The sequence below is a fragment of the Poecilia mexicana genome, unplaced genomic scaffold (genome assembly GCF_051168715.1).
Source record: "Poecilia mexicana isolate PSO_F unplaced genomic scaffold, ASM5116871v1 scaffold_18, whole genome shotgun sequence".
Classification (NCBI taxonomy): Eukaryota; Metazoa; Chordata; class Actinopteri; order Cyprinodontiformes; family Poeciliidae; genus Poecilia; species Poecilia mexicana.
In genome coordinates this window covers 22,002,793-22,023,099 of record NW_028263387.1, presented here as the reverse complement: position 1 = coordinate 22,023,099, position 20,307 = coordinate 22,002,793, and the positions used below count along the sequence as shown (strand labels likewise).

At 37.6% G+C, this 20,307-nt stretch overlaps 1 protein-coding gene across 1 annotated transcript in view; it reads left to right on the top strand.

Annotated features, from left to right (window-relative positions):
* LOC106914600 (uncharacterized) overlaps positions 1 to 20,307 on the top strand; it is a 47,622-nt gene that overhangs the window by 25,812 nt on the left and 1,503 nt on the right. Inside the window, exons 30-61 of the mRNA XM_088015252.1 lie at positions 1,738 to 1,881; positions 1,967 to 2,086; positions 2,712 to 2,750; positions 4,024 to 4,149; positions 4,249 to 4,375; positions 4,628 to 4,795; positions 5,237 to 5,271; positions 5,410 to 5,574; positions 5,823 to 5,957; positions 6,638 to 6,676; positions 6,751 to 6,891; positions 7,509 to 7,573; positions 7,661 to 7,684; positions 7,811 to 8,466; positions 8,902 to 8,930; positions 10,063 to 10,212; positions 10,294 to 10,416; positions 10,552 to 10,590; positions 10,721 to 10,852; positions 10,923 to 11,049; positions 11,619 to 11,789; positions 12,267 to 12,301; positions 12,495 to 12,659; positions 12,744 to 12,878; positions 13,589 to 13,627; positions 13,717 to 13,857; positions 14,594 to 14,682; positions 14,770 to 14,793; positions 16,007 to 16,454; positions 17,538 to 18,591; positions 18,677 to 18,766; positions 19,799 to 19,900. Of these exons, the coding sequence (XP_087871378.1) occupies positions 1,738 to 1,881; positions 1,967 to 2,086; positions 2,712 to 2,750; positions 4,024 to 4,149; positions 4,249 to 4,375; positions 4,628 to 4,795; positions 5,237 to 5,271; positions 5,410 to 5,574; positions 5,823 to 5,957; positions 6,638 to 6,676; positions 6,751 to 6,891; positions 7,509 to 7,573; positions 7,661 to 7,684; positions 7,811 to 8,466; positions 8,902 to 8,930; positions 10,063 to 10,212; positions 10,294 to 10,416; positions 10,552 to 10,590; positions 10,721 to 10,852; positions 10,923 to 11,049; positions 11,619 to 11,789; positions 12,267 to 12,301; positions 12,495 to 12,659; positions 12,744 to 12,878; positions 13,589 to 13,627; positions 13,717 to 13,857; positions 14,594 to 14,682; positions 14,770 to 14,793; positions 16,007 to 16,454; positions 17,538 to 18,591; positions 18,677 to 18,766; positions 19,799 to 19,900 (5,077 nt within the window). The remainder of the gene's footprint in view (positions 1 to 1,737; positions 1,882 to 1,966; positions 2,087 to 2,711; positions 2,751 to 4,023; positions 4,150 to 4,248; positions 4,376 to 4,627; positions 4,796 to 5,236; positions 5,272 to 5,409; positions 5,575 to 5,822; positions 5,958 to 6,637; positions 6,677 to 6,750; positions 6,892 to 7,508; positions 7,574 to 7,660; positions 7,685 to 7,810; positions 8,467 to 8,901; positions 8,931 to 10,062; positions 10,213 to 10,293; positions 10,417 to 10,551; positions 10,591 to 10,720; positions 10,853 to 10,922; positions 11,050 to 11,618; positions 11,790 to 12,266; positions 12,302 to 12,494; positions 12,660 to 12,743; positions 12,879 to 13,588; positions 13,628 to 13,716; positions 13,858 to 14,593; positions 14,683 to 14,769; positions 14,794 to 16,006; positions 16,455 to 17,537; positions 18,592 to 18,676; positions 18,767 to 19,798; positions 19,901 to 20,307) is intronic.

The following is a 20,307-nucleotide window of genomic DNA, read 5'->3' as shown; positions in this document are numbered from 1 at the left end:
CGAAAACTTAAGGAAAAACAAACTAACAACACATAATAGTTTTAATAATTGCAATTTAATTAGTAAAATACCATTTAGTTCAAATTAACATGACTTGAACTAGTCTAACCTAGGCCAAACGTAGTACCAGTTAGTTAAACATAATCAAAACTAGCATAACATTAATTAGAAAATGTTTAGAATGAAGGTGTTTATATTGAAAATGCTCAGGGATATTCTATAAGTGTTTTATTCTTAAAATCTGTGCTTTGATCTAAGAGGATGCAGAAGTTCTGAACCACTTTGCGTACCAGGCTTCATGTCAATCTAAAATTACTGCACTCATCTGTATTTGTAGGAATTTACCCAGCAGGAAAATAAAATAGGTCTAAGAAAAGTTAACTTTTGGTTTAACTCTGGTGAAAGACTAGTGGCTTTGTTCCAACCAGGAATTAGGAGTAACATCACATTTCAAACTGGCATGAGTAGAGCTGCTCTGAATGACCTTTGGTCTCCCTTGTCTAAATAGAGAAGCGCCGTAGCCCTGAAATTAAACAGGTCTCACAAGGTAATAAAATTGACCCAACTGAGTAATTTCATACCAGTGGTAGCCGTATTAGGAGAACAACACACCTTAATCGCATAATTGCAGAAATTAAAACAAAGAAAACACAATTTTGAATAAAACTACACCCCAGAGGAACGAATCAGATTTGTTATTTGCAGCCGCCTGGCAATCTCTAAAAAACGTTGTTTTTTTTTTTTTTTGTTTGTTTGTTTTTTTTGCCTTTTTCCTGTTTTTCTATTTCCTACTTTTCTACTTGTCTCAGGTAAATGAATGTCTGTTTCAGTGCGTTTGAAGTGTCTGTGTCGTCGATGTGATTTTATACTTTTAAATGTTGGAATAAACTCTGAACATGTATGATGTGGAGCTCTGACTGTTATCTCTATGTGGCTTTTGTTTCCACACATGGCATCACTGAATCCAGGAGAACAAGGGACTATAACGAGCCAGAAAGTTAATGATTAATATTCTCTTACAAGGTCCAAGCACTTTTCCCCTGATTCATGTCATTAAAATGAAATTAATAATCAATTGTGTGATATCTGGCTCAAACAGGGTCTGACAAAATTTCCTGAAACCATAAATTGCTTCTGAAGCGATAAGTAATCAAATAAGTAACTGAAACAATATTTGTAAAATATTTTTTATATATTTTGTATTTATTTTGCTTTTATTTTAATGTAGCTTATTTTTTTCTATTTTTATGTATTTATTTAAACTTTTTCTTGTTTATTTTTCTCAAAATTCTGACATTAATCTTCTGAGATAAAAAGTCAGAATTCCTTTTTTTTTTTTCAGTGGCCCTAATGTTCTTCTGTACCACCCCATTCCTAACAAATGTATTCCATGTCGAATATGTTCGAGTTCTGAATTTTCCAATGTTTTTAGTGGGACCGACGTGCCGCTACAGTAGAAGATATATTACGTTTTTTTGCACGCCTCTGCCACACATTTAACAAATTTCTTTGTCCCCGTGTCTTTGAAACGCTCAGAAAACCTTAATATATATTTTTCCTCTTCAGTTGTACATAAATCTGTGTACCAGTGCTCTTAAGATTTGTTTATTGTAAATGTACTGTCTAAATGATTTCTCATAAAGCAGACTTGGAGGCATATTGACACTCAAACATCCTTCCTTGCAAACTGCTAACCATCTTTGTGCAACTTTGTTTCTCCCGTTTGTTTTATTCTAGTCTAATTCAGTTTACACAAGGCTGCTGTTAATAACAAACCTGCCAAAGTATCACGACGGCTGCTACACTGAGAGCGACATCACAGATCTGCTCGGATTTGAATACATGGAAAAAAACATCTACGTGATTCCTCAGGCATGCATGGTAGGCCTGACTTTATTTTACTTTAACTCTGCATAATCTTTATCCTGATTAATTGTTATAATTGATTACATTTTTTTTATTTCAGGCTTTCGTGCTCGTGCCCAATCATCAAGCTGCGCAAGAAGCTTCCCAAAAAGAATCCTTGACTCTAAACGGACAGAAACTCTGCGTCCGTATTGTCGTCAGCAAGATTTTTATGGCTCCAGTAAGTAGGTTTAATGTAGAGAACCTTTATTGTGGTTTAATTAATAATTATGTTCATTTGAATAGTTTGTGTGGCCCATTAAAGAGTGAGCAGTTTGATATATTTGCTGGAGAACTTCTTCCATAGCAGTAAGGCCCAAATATACGGAACCCCATAAGGGCCATAGGTGGAATTCTTTTTGTTGCCTAGCAACAGTGTTACATTTCCACTCAGTACTTTTCCGATCCATCACAATACTAAAAGTCTTTCTGCTACAACAGTTGTGTCCAAAACTTCTTCATTTTGTGGCCTAAAATGTCAAGCTGAAGCGACTCACTGTTTTTTTTTTTTCCTTTCTAAATATAATTATAAATAAGATTCAACTTTTTTTTTTTTATTTTAGCAACAAGAACAGGATGTGACACAATCTTGCTTAATTTTGACAGTTTCTTAAATGGCTGCGCTTAACACTGCATTTAGAAAAAAACGCCTAGATGTTTTTGGTCACTATTACTAATAAATTAAATTAAAAACAAAAACGTGGATGAAGACTTAAAGCTCCAACTCAGAAACATAAACATGACAGAAACGTTCAAACAAACGGATGCTGAGTAATCCTTGTGACTCGATTCTGTTCTTGTTTCAGTTTGAATTTTATAAATCTCTGATGGACCTGGTCGGATTTGTAAGTATCTACACCTTTCTTCATAAATGTAACTTAAAAAACTGTTTTACTGTTTAATCATAGTCTTGAAATACAAAAGGAAATTTTTGAAAAGGACATTTAAAATTAAAAACTGACCTGATTTATTTTGTATGTCTGCATTTTCTGCAGTGGATAATAAGAAATCCTTTAAAATTTTGTTTTGCCTTTAATGTGACACATATATTGTACAATTCAACTGAAAAACAAAGGGTTACAAGAAAAACCTATCAGAAATGTTATTTTTACTATTTTCTCCACAGTTTTTTCAATAAGAGTATCAATAATTAGAAATATGGATATATTTGAAAATGTGAATAAATGCAGTTAGTGTGAGCAGTTTAGTGACACAAACCACCTGTTTAAATGGGACATGTTATGGCCAAGTTTTTCAACTTCCATTTCTACTACTTCTAAAAAAACAACCCAAGAGCTTAGAAAAATTACCCAGCTGTTTCTTGACAATAAGTTGATGCTTTTGGTGTCTGGAAAACAAGCCATTTCACAAATGGGAAGGCACTGACCCTCCTCACCTTGCAGCCCCAGCAAAACTCCAGCCCTGTTACCTAGCAACCCCAGCAAAATTCCAACCCTGTTACCTAGCAACCCCAGCAAAATTCCAACCCTGTTACCTAGCAACCCCAGCAAAATTCCAGCCCTGTTACCTAGCAACCCCAGCAAAACTCCAACCCTGTTACCTAGCAACCCCAGCAAAACTCCAACCCTGTTACCTAGCAACCCCAGCAAAATTCCAGCCCTGTTACCTAGCAACCCCAGCAGAGCTCCAGCATGTTTTGTCAGCTGGTTTTACTGCTTTATTTGCTGCACAGTGACTGATGGTAAAGAGGAAATAAAAGTCCATGATTTACTGATTTTTAAGTTATTTTTCTTGGTCTCATTCAAAAACGATTTTTACTGGTGTTTTCATTTAAGACGGTGTTTCTCCATTCCAGTCCTCAGGCCCCCTGCCCTGCATGTTTTAGGTGTTTCTCTTCTGCCACACCTGGATTGAATCTGTGGCTGATTGACAGACTTGTACAGTACCTGAGGCTGCAGAAGAGGTCATGCAGTCATCTGAGTCAGCTGCTCTGGAATAGAGCCACATCTCAAACATGCAGAGCAGGAAGGCCTGAGGACTGGAATTGGGAAGCATTGATTTAAGAGAATAACCTCAATGAATATTAAAAAAATAAAATAAAATTAATGAACAGTTACATAAAATTTTTTGCGTAAGCATTTTTTTTCCCTTGAGCAGCCGGTCACTGACGATGGAACCAGAACCATCTACATCAAGAACATCTCACCGAGCGAGACCCGGGACCTCAGGGAGACGCTGCGAAAAATCAGACATGTTACAAACTACCTTCCTCTGCTCAACAAGGTAGGAACAAACGCACTCCTCCTACAAACACACTTGTTAAAGTAAAATGCATTCAGTCTGACTCCGCTGTGTGGCGTTTTTATTCATTTCATTGTTCAGGTGTTTATAGAGTTCAAGTCCGGCCGCGATGCTGATCGGATCGGAGTTTGGTACAGCCTCCTGAAGCGCTGCCCTGCTCATAAGGTCTACAGGATGAAGCTGCCCCGAAGCACCAGCACATCTCTGCGTAAGGCTCAAATATTCTTATTTACTTATTTGTTTTAAATTTAAGGAAATCCTTGTTTATGTTTGGACAGTGAAGAAATTATTACAGTAACAATAACAGCTGGAATAGATGGAAGAATCTAACTGTGGAAAAGTGTCACAATTCATTGTTTACAAATAAACAAAAATGAGGTTGAAAAAATTGCATAAATTAAATAACCATAGCCTGAATATTTAAACCAGCCGTGTTGCTGTTCACTTGTTTCTCCTGCAGCACCCAAGATGGCTCCAAACGCTCTGCCAGACGCCAACATCGTCACCGGGGCGGTTGCCCCGGTAACAAACTGCGGTGTTCCACAGGGCAGCTCGCCACCATTTTCAGTTACCTTGACGACCGATCCTTATGTCTTCCCGACCGAGTCTCCTTGGTTCATCATCCCAAGTAAGGGGAAGTTAAGAATCAAAAGTATTCAACCTCTTTTTTTTACTGGCTTTTAAAACTCAATCATTATCAACAAAACTGGCTTTTTTGACAAAAAAAGAATGCTTCAAATAAAAATCCTTTGTCAGCGAAATCTTATTTCTACAAAGTAAAAATATCACACAAATATTCTTAACGTGAAAGATTAATCTACGAAATGAAGGGGGTGAATATGGAGTCACTTATTTTATCTTCCGTAAATTTATTCATCATTGTTTTGTAGAAATTAATGTCGAGGGTTTTTTGTTTTATTTTTGGTCAAAAAAGCCAATTTTGTTGATCATGACTGATTTGTACGAGCAACAAAAAAGGGTAAAACCTATAAAGAGGCGAATTCTTCTTATAGGCACTGTAAGAAAAAAGTATTTCTGAAAAAGTGACTCTTGTGTTTTTGCTGTTTAGATTTTAGCACAATCACAACCAAGAAGAACTTGTGGGTAAGAATTTTTATTTACCTTTTTTATTTTTTACATCCCAAAAAGTCAGGTTTAAAAAAAATACATGTATACTCTTTATTCAGCTATGATAAGTAAATTTCTCCTGAAAAATCTCAATGTGTCATGAAAATAATGCAGACACCTGCCAGTAAGGGCCCCGGGGCCTCCGTCATCATGCTGACGGGTTTACCCGAAGGAAACTACAAACACGAAGACGTCGCCAAGCTGGTGTGGAAATATTTCCCCAAGCAGAACCTTCGGACCCTCTACTACAACATCATGGTCCTCCCTCTGCAGAGGAGGGTGAGAAAACGGACCCTGCTGTTCCTCCATTACAGCGCTTCTCCAGCTTTCTCAGGATCACTAAACCCATTTAACAAACACTAACTTGAAATTTCCCCGCAATAACACAACATCTTAATAGAAAGCTATCAAAACAAACTCGGTTTCATTTTAGACCTGAAATAAAAATCCACTAAATATAAAAATTTGAGAACGACTGCTCCATTACTGTAAATGCGTTTTGACTTTATGCTTTCATTGTGCTCTAGGCTTTTGTTTTCTTCACCGACTGGACGTCGTGCTGCAGTTTTGTTGAAGATTTCTTCAAAAGTCCGGCTTCCATCAAAGACTCCAAGCTGTTTATCCACCAGGTTTTACAGGAAATGCTTTCTGGTCACACTGAGGTAAATCTGCCCCTGGGTTCTCCTGATTAAAGCTAGGACTGGACAATAAATCAATAACAATATATACTGCGATAGACACATGATCAATATCAATAGAATGTCCAATAATTTCACTGAACTCTGATCCAGAACCGCACAGATTTCTGCGACATTTAGCCAGAAGAAAGATTTTAGCTAAGCTAGGTTAGTGGAATCCACTAACTCACTCACTCTGTGGTTACCTAGCAACTCACTCACTCTGTGGTTACCTAGCAACTCACTCACTCTGGTTGCCTAGCAACAACCTGCTGAGTAACAACCACCACAGGAGTTTAATGTTTAATCATTGATCCGTATAACTCCTTAAAAATAAACAGCAGCAGTGAGGAGTAAAAACTGTGGATAAAACCAGCAGTTTTTTATCTACTGAATCTTCAGGCCTTTGTTATTTTACTACTAAAGTATTGGGCTGGAAATCAGCAAATGCTGTATCTGATTTTGATCTGTATTGGGAATAGAACATATTTCTGGGTGGAATCCATAACAGTCAACATGAACACAAACATTTGGAATATGTCGCTCTGTGTATATTAGATCCCTTTTGAATGAACTTTTCAATGACGGTGCATCTGTATTGGACTCATCATGCTATGTATGAAAATGAAACGTAAGCAGTTTTTGTTTTGATCGTTTTTTCGCAGGGGGTCATGTACAGAAATATGATGAAATGGAGCAACGCGGTAAGTCTCTCTTCCTTGATCGACGGCCTCCTCCTTCTGATCCCGTTTTTAACGAACCGTCTGTGGTTTTCCAGCACGTTCCGGAGCTCGAGGGTCTGGAGGAGCGGCTGGTCGTTGTGGTGATGGCCGACATTTCTGTGTACCTCATCATCCAGGTCCTGGAGAAGGTGGAGTCCATTGCGCCGATCGTCAGCTTTCTGCCGCTCGCCAAACGGGTACGACGACCCAAACGCCTCCACTGACGTTTGATAATGTTTAGCGATCGATCAATCAAGTTTATTTACAAGGCAGGTCAAAGTGCTTTACTTTGTGAAAACATAAAAAAAAACCTCATCATAAACATTTAGTCAACAGTTGTGAAAAACAAGTAGCAGATGTTGCATTTTGTCAAGTTCCATCGTTAAAACAATAAACATCAAACATATTGATCGATGTTTGACTGACTGTTTCAAAAGAAGCTTCAACCAGGTGGGTTTTTAGTCTAGATTTAAAGGAGCTCAGTGTTTCGGCTGTTTTGCAGTTTTCTGGACGTTTGTTCCAGATTTTTTTGGTGCATAGAAGCTGAATGCAGCTTCTCCATGTTTGGTTCTGCTTCTAAAAAAATCTGATGCGTTTTGGGCCATTTGTTGTGTAAAAGTGCTTCTTCGTTCTTTTTGTAAATAAAACTTGTTTCCTGTTTTTATTTTTCTTATCTTAAACTTCTTTTCATTTTCTTTTTTCTCGTCTTTTTATTTGAGACACGTAACATGACAATCTCTTCTCATCCTAAATCAAAGCACTCACAAATAAATAGTTTCCTGTTTTAATGTGCATGAATGTGTTTCTGTGTCAGATTTGCATTGAGATGGTAAATTCAAGCAGCGTCACTAAAGTGCTGGAGAATACTGATAAAGATTGGTGCGTATTGTAGCAAAGGATTAACTTTTTTTTTACTGGTTTCATTCATCACTTCTGGTCTAAACTGTTTTGTTTTTCCCTGCACAGGCCAAACATCCAAAGTCTTGAATCGTGAGTATTTTATTTAACTGCGTTATCAGTGACTTACTGTAGCTGTTAAAACGTTTACATTTTGTTCATCTTTATTGAAGAATCTTTTTATTTTATTTTATTTTTTACATCCTTGTTTAATTTCAGAGTGAAGAGCCTGAAGCAGCGTCTCGACAAATCCGCTAAGATCACAGTAAACCTGGACGGCGAACATGTTGGGACTAAAACTCCAGCTGTAAACAGTGAAGCTCAGCTTCCTGTTGCTGCTGCTTCTGTTGAAAAGACACAGCCTGGAGTCCAAGGACATGTCGGATGTTCTGCAGAAACGTCCGGTGTTTTCTCAGCAGACAAAGAAAACGTATCGTCAGAAACAAAAACACCTCAAACCTGTAAGGAGGCTGTGGCTGAAACAGAAGCTAATATGAAAGAAAAGGCAGAAAAAGCTGAGGCAGAGAACAAAAGCGTGGCCTCCAGATGTACCGCTTCAGAAAAACAAGTGGGTATCTCCGAAAAGGTTCAAGGATCTGCAGAAAAGACGACGGAAACGAGAAGTGAAACGGTGACTGAAAAGATGGAAGCGGCAGAAGCAGCTAAAGACGTTCAGCCACAAGTTAGCGACGATGATAAACCAGCAGAGCTGAAGGAGATGGACCAAACGGAAGTCAAAGGTTCTGGTGAAGCCAAAGAAGAAATGAAACCCGGCAAAAATCCGCCATTAACAGAGAAAACTGCAAATAATGAAACTTTGACTGGTCCATCTCAGACCACAGTAAAAACCCAGCAGCAGAAAACGGGAACCTCAGGTACTTTTAGCTGCAACATTTGTTTATTAGAGTAAATTAAACCACAGTTTGGGTTTAAATGTGAAGTATTTTACTACCAATTGAATGTACTTTTTAAAAAAAGTTATTATTCAGAGGAGTTACATAAATTTTATGTTTAAAAATTGCTTTTTCTTTGAGTCAGTAATTGACAAACTAAAGTTCTTAGAAGCTTTTTTGATACATAAATTTTTTTTTAGCATATAAGGACCAGAAAGTTTCAGCTGTGACAACTGAAGTTCCTGCATCTGACAAAACTGCTGCCACAAATTCACCTGATTCCCGTTTAACTCCTGGAGAAACGATTGAAAATTCCCTGAACATGACAACGAATTTCAGTTAGAACTGCAGAGCCCAGCGATATCTGTTGAATCGTTCCAGTTCGGCTCTTTATTAATCTCTGGCTCTTGTTAACAGGCTGGCTCTCTGCGCGCAGCTCTCCAACAGTAAGTATGCTTAAGCTCTGCTCCTTATGAAATCCTTTGTGAAACACATTTTTAAAAACATGTTAGGGGTTTACATAAAAAATGTAAACATAATTGGCTTTGTTTGGGTTTCTTTCCTATCTTTTCTCGATGCTCATTTGAGGAAAAGCTGTTTTTTTTGTTTTTTTTCATTCAGTTTGTGCTGATGTATTTGCGTTTGGGCTCTGTAGTTATCTAGTTATCACCTCCATGACTTTATTGTCCTGATTCAAAACATGCATCAGAAACTGATGGAATAATCTACAAACTTTAAGCAAGTTCACAAGTTAAATAGGGCTGGACGATATGACTGAAAAATATATCACAATAAAAGCGTTTTATATATTAGTTTTAAATATCTGAAATACTGCCAAACTGAAGACGTGTTATGGGGCAAAATCTTAAACTGCTGCTGTGCCAGTTCCTCAGCAAGTCGTTGCTAGGAAACCAAGGAGTGAGAGAGTTGTTGCTAGGTAACCAAGGAGTGAGAGAGTTGTTGCTACGTAACCAAAGAGCGAGCGAGTGAGTGATTTGATTCCACCAACCTGGCTTAGCTAGCCTTGAGAGTTCAGTGAATATTGTCTACACAGAATAAGAAATAATCCATTGGACGTATTATTGATATATATCACGCGATTTATATATATATTGTTATAGATTTATTGTCCAGCTCTACGACCAAAGTAGGGATAGTGAAGCCGCCGGTTCACACGGTGAAAATTTATGGGGGAATTTGTCCAGTTAAACATAGCAGGAGTGAATGGAAGCAGCTGAATGAAGAATTGAAATAATTTTGAGAACAATGGCACATCTTTGTACCTGAAGTTTCTCTCCAAGCTCATATTTCACATGTGAAGCTTGAAAGAGAAGTAAAAATGATGCTAATCCCTCATTTAGCTCAGACACCAAGAAAGTTGCTCCTGTAGATAATGAAATCAACAGATTTTGACTTTTCTGAATGAAGTCTTCAGAAAATGACTGTTTTGTTTTTTTTTAACATCCTGAATGCAAAGGGGAAACTCAGTTGCAGCTGTTAAATTGATAATGCTACGTATAATAATTCCTCCTCAATGTTAGTTGCTGTAGAATAAAGTTTCTTATCGTTTGTCTCCAGTTGCGTTCTCTCTCAACGATTCTGGTGATCCAGAACCTGCCGGAGTTTGGTGACGGCTGCTACACAGAAGCTGAAGTCATCGCTCTGCTCCAGACGTTTGGCATTCAGTGTAACGAAGACAAAATTTTCATCCTTCCTCCATCTCATATAGTAAGTGCCATTCTTTCTTTATTGTCTCAACAGATTTTTTTTTTGTCCTGTTAATAACTTTTTGGTTTGTTTTCCTTTCAGGCGTTTGTTGTTTTTCCAGATTTAGAGGCAGTGCAAAAACTGACGTCATGGAAGGAGGACATCCTCTTCAAAGGGTCCAAGCTCAAATTCGGTGTCATTAAACGCAAAGAACCATCGAATTTAGTACGTTTTTGAGATGTGCTTGAATCAAGAAAACGTTAAATCCCCATGATGTTACCGTCAACAATAATACAACTTCGCTCAACAAACAACTATGGCTGCAGATGACATTCAGATTTTTATTTTGTTTCCTTCCAGTTTGGCGTTTATAAATTCTTGAGGAGTTTCACCAGATTTGTAAGCATCTCACGACACACTGACTCATTCCATTATCTCGTGCAGATTAAACCACAAAGAAAGTATCGGTTCACCACGACTCAAACATTTACGGCAGCAAACCAATCCTTTTGTTGATCTTCTCTAACAGCATCTGCAGAAAAACTGCATTTGGACAGAAGTGGTTTACATCCAGAACATCTCAGTAAATGAAGTCGAAGATCTCAGAGAAAAGTTGCAAGAGATTGGGAGTGTCGCAAACTACCTGCCGCTGCTTAACAAGGTAAAACACAAACACTCTCGATTGTAGGTGTTTGTGTGAAAATGTGACCTTTCTGTTTTGGGCGTTTCAGGTTTTTGTTGAATTTCAAACTTTTTTTGACGCTGATCGGATTGGAGTTTGGCACAGCTTCCTGAAGGATCGGCGCTCCTACAAAATATACAGGCTGGGGCTGCCGGTGTCAACCTACAAATCACAGCGTGAGTCTTATCACGCTGAAGTGAGACAACATAAACCATTAACTAATGGGCTAATTGTGTAAAGGTCATTGTGTGCAAGTCAAAGAAATTGGAGGAATATTTCTCTTGACTTTGCAAAAAACAGGTGGTAAGATATCTTTGAAAAGGTGGAACGGCTCCATCAATTCCATGGGCAAGCGGCAGCTTTATTAGTGAAGTGTATTAATGGGGGTCAGAGATGGTGGATTTGAATATCATGAAGAACTTTAAATCAGTAATTCCATTCAAAAAGTAAAATTTGTATATTAAAGTCATTCGTTAACAGACTGGGTATGTAACGAATATATTATACAAGTTAAATTTTTTTCATGATATTCTAATTTTTAGAATATCATGTCTATATATATATATAATTTTTTTAATGATTTTTTTCTCACCATCTGAGGTTAAATCAGACCAAACATTTCTTGTTGCTTAGCTAGAATTACCTAAATTATTTCTTTGTTAAATGCCAGAAAGCTTGGTGAGAACATTTCTTTTTTATTTATTTATTTGAAGATGCTTTAGATGATTTTTTTTTCTCCCTGCAGCACCAATACGTACAAAACAGGCTTTGCCAGACAAGAGCCTTCGTGTGGCGAATGCAGCCGTCCCAAAACCAAAAGCGGTCATCCCGATTGGTTCCGGGGCCCCATTCTGGGTTACCATGACAACTAGACCTTTTCTGTTCCCTACTGCATCTCCTTGGTTCAACGTCCCAGGTAAGGTAAACTCAGAGAAATTTAACGCATCTCATAGCAATGTGACTTTTACTTCTTCTCTGATCTGATAACTAAATGTCGGTATTACATTCTTATTGTTTCGTATCAGCGTCGCAGCATAGCTAACCTGGCTAAATGGAAAAAGAAGTTTTCAAATGAGGATTTATTTTATGAAGCAGGGAATGAAACTATACAAGCCTGATCCTTTATGATTTCCTGATGTCAGCAGGACAACTGCTGAATCTCTCTTGTTTACAGAATTGTTTTAATTAAACCACATTCAGCAAGAAAATTCAGCTACTGGGTTTGCATCTGCAAAATGAGAGCAAACTAAAGTTAGTTCATCAGTCTGATCTGGGAAACTCATGCAAATGGACATTTTTTTAAATTTTATCTTTTATGTGTCTCTGCAGGTTGAGTTTGTATGTTTCACTTTCTTCACTTTGTAATTTTATTTATTTATTTTTTTACTCCCAGCTTTTTGGGAAAAGTCTACAATGAAAGGGATAAAGGTAAGAGTTTTTTTTTCTGTTGACGGGATTTCCATACAGTCTTCACTAAGTTATTCTGTTATTTTGCTCCATTTGATTTTGTTCATTTTAAATGGCTTTAAAAAAAAGTTTAATCTGCAGCAGTTTATTGTAGTTGTTGTTATTTATTCATTTATTTATTGAATAATTAACTTTTCTATCTCGATTCCTGTAGAAATGTATGTCGAAAGGTTTCAAGGAGCCAAAAATCATGATGACCGGTTTGTCAAATGAAACCTACACACACAAGAACGTAGCGGCGCTGGTGTGGAAATACTTTGATGTGCAGAATCGTCACGCGCTCTTCTACAATGTGATGGTTTTACCGCTACAGAAGAGGGTAAAGAAATACTGACGTTTGTAACATTTCTGACTCGTGGAAAATGGTTCTGATGCGACTGTCTTCTCATTTTTCCTCCTGTAGGCGTTCGTGTGCTTTCAGAGCTGGCGGGCTTGCTTCACCTTTTTTGGAGATCACTTCGTAAAGCCAATTACCTTCAAAGGCTCCACTGTCTTCGCCTATTTGGTGCGGAGTGATTTCCCCATTCCAGATGACGAGGTATTAAAACTTAGAGGTCCCATAGATGATTTGATATACCACCTCAGTGTTTGGCACTTTTCTGCTAATATTGGAAAAAAAAATTATCGCTTTTGCTGTCCTTGAGCACGTTTATCGCACTTAGCTTCCCCTAAATAAATTTTTTCAGATAAATTCTAAAGTGTTTATTTACTTGATTGTTTTGCAATCTTTCAGTTTAATAAAGTTCAACTTCTGTGAAGTTTTTATCATCAGCTGTTAATAATTTTTCAAGTTTATGCTCTTATTTTGAAGTGGATGAAGGGTTATTTTTTTCCCCACCATTATCTGTATTTGATGCAAGAAACATACAGAAACAAAATAAAATACCGAGACTGGATAACAATATAAAGATAAATACAATATCTAAGGGAAAACATTTAAATTACAATGTCAAAATTCAGTTGGTGCTCTTTCAAAGGCAGATATAATTTGAAAACAAGTTAGCGCTTTAGCATTAGCTTCTGCCAAATACTGCATTGGTTTAGTGCTTTTGTGTTGGTGGTTACAGCTTTTGACTGTTTAGCACAGACCAGTTTTTGTAAGCGCCATATTCCAAGTATTTACAACGACAAGTAGTTTAGTTTTAAAGTAGTAGCTTTTATGTTGGACACAATTATAATCGCACTTCTAGTCATTCCTGCTTTTTGTCCTGTTGATGTTCACTTTGTGTTCTTGCTATGTTTTTACAGGTGACCTTGTACAAAACTCTGATGAAATGGAGCAATACTGTGAGCGATTTTATCACCTTCTTTCATCAGTTTACGGTTCCAAATCAGCTACTTGTGGAAAAGCAAGATGTTGCTTTTTTTTCCCCCAGCCTGTCCCAGAACCAGAGGGCCTGGAGGAGCGGCTGCTCTGCATCGAGGTTTCAGTGTTTGACAAGTGTATCGTCATGACGGTCATGAATGAGGTGGCGAACATCGCTACGTTTACCAACTTCCTGCCGCTTGCTGACCGGGTACGGCATGTGCCTGATCTGAGTTTTACTTCAAAGTTGCGATAATACGGGAACAAAGTCGTGGCAAGACATGATGAAAGTCGCAATAATACAGGAACAGCCATAATGTTATGTCATAATAAAAACAGAATGTATGAGAATGAAGTAAAGAGTTTGTGAAATAAGTCAAATTAAGGAATGTGATCAAGTTATACTTGGCAGGAAATGTTTATGTACTTTGATGCTGATGTGTTAAAAGATTATTAGTGGTAGGACTTTGAAGCTGTTGTGCAAATGAATTTGTCTAGTTCAAAAGAAGAACCAGATGGTCTTACTGAGCTGATCATTTCAGATCTTGAAGTGGGTTTTTTTCTGATTTAAAATAAATTTTGTTCTCATAATTTTACAGCCTCCTTCTGGTAATATTGCGTCCCTATTTTAATAATGCCATGACTTTGTTCTCGTAATTATGACAACTTTCAGGTTTCCAGTTTCGTTCATAGATGGCTCATTCCGGTCGGACAATTTCTTGAGTTTTCTCTATTAGAAATGTTACATCTTCCGGCTCAGTTTCCTTCATTATTGTCAAAAATCAACATAAAAAATGAAATGCAAATAATATATTTAGTTACACTTTTTCTTTCTCAAAGAAAGTGCTTTGATCATTTTTATACTAAAAACATAAACCGCAAACCTATACACATTATGGTCATCTTTCATTTATTAATTTTCTTTGTCCATAATTATCTTTTAACAGATTTACATTGAGATGACAACATCCAGCGGAGTAACAAAGGTGGTGGAGAACTTGCTGCTACCAAAGTTGTGTGAAACATGTGACAGTTGGTAAGTTCAGGAGTTTCACTCATAGCGGTCAGGTCTTGGATCAAACCTCTCTCTTCCTGAAAGTAGCTTCTCTTTCTCATTATGCAGGAAGCAAGTTGGAGCCATTGAGCCGTAAGTATTTCATTTCCTGTAACTTAAACCCAGGTTAATAAACTATTTGGATGTTATGGCTCTGGAGTTATTTTTAGTGTCTCTCTCCTGACTGATACGTTTATATAGTGAGATTTCTTTGATCTTTTGGAACTTCTTGGCAAAAAAGCAAGAAGGACGTGAAGGAGCAAATATTAAGAAAATCCCCCAAAGAAAGCTGTAGCTTTATGTGACGTTAATCAAACTCCATATAGGTGATTTTAAAGTGTAGCTATGAAAGCAAAACCCGCCCACTGTAAAATTTAGAAAAATTCAAAAGTGGGCGGAGCCAAGAGACACTGAGGGGCGTGGCCAAGTGTGAAGATGCGCAGAGGGGTCAGGGCCACCAACTGTCACTATATTTAGCAAATCTTTTGGAGCCCTCTAGCGACCAACTAGTGACAAAGATGGCAGCACTGAGACGATTTTATGCAAAATATTGCAGAACAAGTCAAAATTTGCATGAAAATGTCAAACCTTTCGTGCATACAGATAGTGCCCCTAAAGCTGCAGTATTTATATAGAATTTTTTTTTCATATTTCTTTAAACTGTCACTATGTTATGATAGTTTAATCTGTCAGTCAGATTTAGGAGAAGGGTCTTAGTGCTGTCAATCACTCTCTGTACTGCTCATCTCCCACTCCTTTCTGTCTGCCACTCTACAGCTAGCATAGCCTAACATGAATTCTAGGCTAGTTAGCATGGTCACCGATTAGCGGTTTTCCTGTGATGGTAAGTCGTTTCTCTGCTAGGAGCGCATGAGGTTGATTGTTGGCGCTAAGACCCGCCTTCTGGCTCTGATTGGTTGTTTTTGGTCAGGATTTTTGCATTTCTTCAGACGGCACCAGCAATTTTCCACATATCAGTCTCATATTAAACTGTCACAGCATAGACAGTTTTAACAAACTTGTAAAGAAAGAAAAAAACTAATTTATTATAAAAGTTACATACCAGATTTAAACAGTTTCAGTGAAAAAAAAAAACTTGATTTGGGATTTGGTTACTAATTGAAACCCTTTAAGAGCCAACACATCAAACAGTTGCAGTATTTTGATTAGTCTGAAAAGTGATTGTTTAATTTTTTTACTTCACAAACAATTGGATTGTATTCTATAGAAATGAACATTGCGTATGTTTTTTTTTTTTGTTTGTTTTTTCTGTGACTGAGACAGTTTTTCCTGATGTCACTTTCAGTGTAAAGAGCAGGAAATTTCGCCTTCTGGGTTACCAAGACATCCCAGTACACCTGGAACTGGACCCAGAGGAAAACCACACCGAGCCCAGTGCTGTGAAAACTCCAGAACCGCCTCTTAATAAGAAGACGACACGCTCCAGAACCCCAGATTCTGCCGAGCCCGTTCCCTCTGCTGAACCCGCAGCAGGATCAAGTGATGCAGCGACTCAGCGGAAACGTGAAACCAAGAAAATGACCAACTCCACATCAGCTGTGCCTGACGTGGAGAAGGCAGACGGAAAAGAAGCAGATTCAACAAACTGCTCTGCGCTGGAAACCGCAAGACTGGTCCAGTCAAAGGAGGAAAACGTAGAGCTTCCTAAAATGGATATGAAGAGTTTTAATGCGATTAAATCTCTGGTTCTTCAGTTCAAACTCCAACAAAGAAGCTCCACACAGAGACAACAGGTGACTTTTTTTTTTCTTTAATATGAGTTAAGTTTCTTCTCACTCCATTTCAAACTGTTTTTTTATCATTTTATTTTACTCAGGTTTATTTAATAGCAAACCCATGCTTGCTCTATAGTGATTATAGCTTCAGCTACAGTGCATCTAAAAAGTTAATTTTAGTTATTTATTTCAAACAAAAAGGGGAAAAAAATGATCTTGCCCATTGACACGCAGTTTTACATTAGTCATTGTTCAAAAAGCGGCAGGCAGATGATACAAGATCTTATGATTTCCTGCTCCTGTCCTATTCAAAACCTACAAACATTTAAATCTCCCCACTCCAAACAAACCCTTAAATTATTCCCACATTGAACGACACTTGAATCTCACATCCTCATCCATATTTTTAAACATTTTTAATATCATCAAAAGCAGTTTTGGTCTTTGAGACACCCATCCTATACTACATATTTCCCAGTGATAACAGTTATTTAAAATAATACAACATAAAGAGTGTGCTATTATTTAAGTCTAAATCCAGCATTACATATATAAAAAATAATTGGATGACTCCTTGTCCTTACTGTGTGTACATTTATTATAACTATAATGTATACTTTAAATATTTTAGATATTTTTTGTTCTGTTTTTCACCTATTGAGAGGTATAATATAAATATTTATTTTTACACGTCTCAAAATAAAGCAATAAACTAAACAAACAAAACCTAATGATTTTTAATATAAGTAAAACAGTACTTTTTAAATTGATTATAACTTTTTATATTAAAAAATTGCTGTTTTGCGTTCAAACATCTACATTTCATGTGAAACTATTGCTAACTCACTGCTAAAGCTAGCTTGCTAACTAGCTAGCATTTTTGTGTCCATCACGGGTAAGTCCAAATTTATCGCCAGTTGGCTTGATAAAGTTTGTACATTAAATTCCATTCATAATAATCTTAAAAAGTCTTAAATGTGAGCTTGAAAACCTGGAAATGCCTTGACTGGTTTCAACCTGGTGGTTTTTGAATAACGTGAAAGATATTTTTTCAGTTGCTCACTGTTGTTGTTGTTAATCATAACGTCTGTATCAAAACAGAGTCCTGAAAAGAGAAGCGAGGAGCAGAGCTCAGACGAGACATCGACGCCGTCCCCTAAAACCAAGCGCTCACTGCCTTCATCACCTTCACCCAAATCTAAAAAAATCAGACTTTCACCCAAACCCTCTTCTTCAGATTCAGAGACTCAGGAAGTTCTTTCATTATCTGCAGATGTGAGTATGTCACAGGAAAACAAGAGTTCAATGGTCAAATCTGACTGTCAGGAGGGAAAAGCAGAACCAGACACCTCACCAGATGGAACGAACTTGGACTTAACCAACCAAAACCAGAGTCCAGAGGCAAATTCTGCAGATAAAACACTTAGAGAGATGACCAAAAGGGAGACACAAAGAGATGAAAATGGCAAAAGCATAGAGGACAGGGTAGATGAAAGTTATGAAGAAACAAATAAAAAATCTGAGATTAGCCACGATGTAGATCAGGAAGGCATTGAGGGCAAAGAGACGAACGCAGTTATTTGTGATAAGGAGAGCGCCACTGATGACCTTGAAGCTTCTGAGAAAGACAAACATCAGAAGGTCGAAGACGCAGGTTTGACTGTAAAACCAAACAAGGAAACCAGCGTTTCTGTGTCTGAAGAGAGAGAAAATTCATCAGATAAACCATCTGAAACTCAAACAAAGGACAGCAGTGGAGAGACAGAGGCGGGGAAAGAAGATAAAAACTCTGGTGAAACAGTTGAGGATCAGTCTGTCACTAAAACCTCAGCTAGAAGATCTACTAAAGGATCAAAACAAGATAAAGTAGACGCTAATGAGCCAACTATCACAACAAGATCTACCAGAGAAAAGAAAATAACTCCAGATGAAGGAAAAGAAGACACAACTCCAACAAGAAGGAAAGATGCCCAAGATTCACAGGAACAAACCAAAAGTGAAGAAACGTCTTCTGGAGATGTTTCACCAATAACCTGTGAGCAGGAGCCATCATCTGAAATCTCAGTCAGCGTCACAGACAGTGAAGACCAGGAACAAGAAGCCACAACCACCAGGAGGCGCAATCGAGCCAAGAACACGGCGGGGACGACTCCTGGTGAGACAGACGGATTTCCATCTCTTATTCCAACACCAGAACAGCAAAACTCGAGAAAAACCGGCTAATTCATCGTCTGTTTCAGTGAGGAAATCCACCAGAGGGATGAAGTCTGACTCTCCTGGTGGGCAGACTCCGAAAGAATGTGAGGAGGACAGAAAAGAAGACGCTAAAGGTAAAGAGAAAATATTTACCATGTGCTTCAGTAAATGTTACAGAGGTAGTTGGTGCTTTAGCAGCTGAACAGTATAAAATCCGTAAACACCGATTACGTGGTTGCTGTAACTAGATTGGATGGCGCCTAATAGCCGCTTTTGACACTTTTCAACTACGTCACTTAATCACTGGAGGCGTCATGATGGATGTCGGAAATGAGGATCGGGGTTATTGAACATAACGACAGAAATTGTTTTCCAAAGTTGTTTTTGTCAGTTTATTCGTGGCTTCTTCTTGTTCGAGTCAAGCTAATTTGTCTGTGAACGTAGCACACCTGGATGGGACTCATGGACGGCGATATTTACAGAAGCCTGAAACGGCTAGCTTAGAAACCGACCGATACCTCCTCTCTCCAGATGTGTTGAACAAATTACCGACTCCGACTGAATTCACACCACATTATTTATAAACAGCGTTTCCCTTTACACCGGAGCGGCCTTAAAAACGAACAAAAGACGAGATGCTAACCAGTTTTTCCCATACATGCTAGGAAACATGACGGCGCGGCATTGTCTCCATGGTTACCAATCTTTAGACACGTTCCTTCTCCATAATGCGATATTTGATATCTTTCTAATCATACTTACTTATAAAGTTTATGAACATTAATTTCTTACCTTGTAAAAAGTGCAAATCCGTGATTACACCGAGGGCTGACAGTCATTATGATTAACGGCTGCTTGTCATTTTATTTCATAAAATTACAAGTTTGGTTTCGCAGCCGACCACGCAGCCGCGTACATTGCCATGGCAACCTGCTGACCACGGCTCAAGATTGCCTACTGAGCTGAGATTATGTTCAAATCCGTCAGTAACATCCATACCAAAAACAACAAAAACAGAAGAAGAATGCAAACATTTTGCACACACACAGAATTATTTTCTAATTAAGTTAGTGAAGGGCTACCAGCAGAAACGTAAATCTGCATAAACAAAACGACCTGTTTTAATAGTTTCAACACTATTATGTTAATCAGTCCTTTCTTTTCAGCCCCTAGTAAACGGAAGATGGAGATTTCCGGACCTGAATCAAAGAAATCTTGTGTCGACACAAACGTCAAACTTCCTCCATTCAACCCTAATGAACCTTTAGGTGAGATACGTACAGTTTATTAGAACAATTGTTAATTAAAAATTGCAAGACCTGGAACCAGGAAATGGTTGACATGGGCAAATCTCAAGTCACAATAGTGCAATTTTGATAATCTATAGTATTCAGTTAAAAATACTTTATTAAACCCAAAGAAAAATTAAATGTTGTAACTTGTATGAATTCAAATTCTTCAAAGAGTTATTTTAGATATACATGCTACATGATGAATTCAATGAATTCAATAATTTTATATAGACTATTTGGATACACTTGATTCACCCTTATGCCCACACCTGACATATAAATGATTGAATTAATTTATTAATCCCAGAGGGAAATTCACAATAATATCTGCTTCATGTGTTCCTAATATGCTGTACAATTTTTTGCTATTTGTTTTTACTATC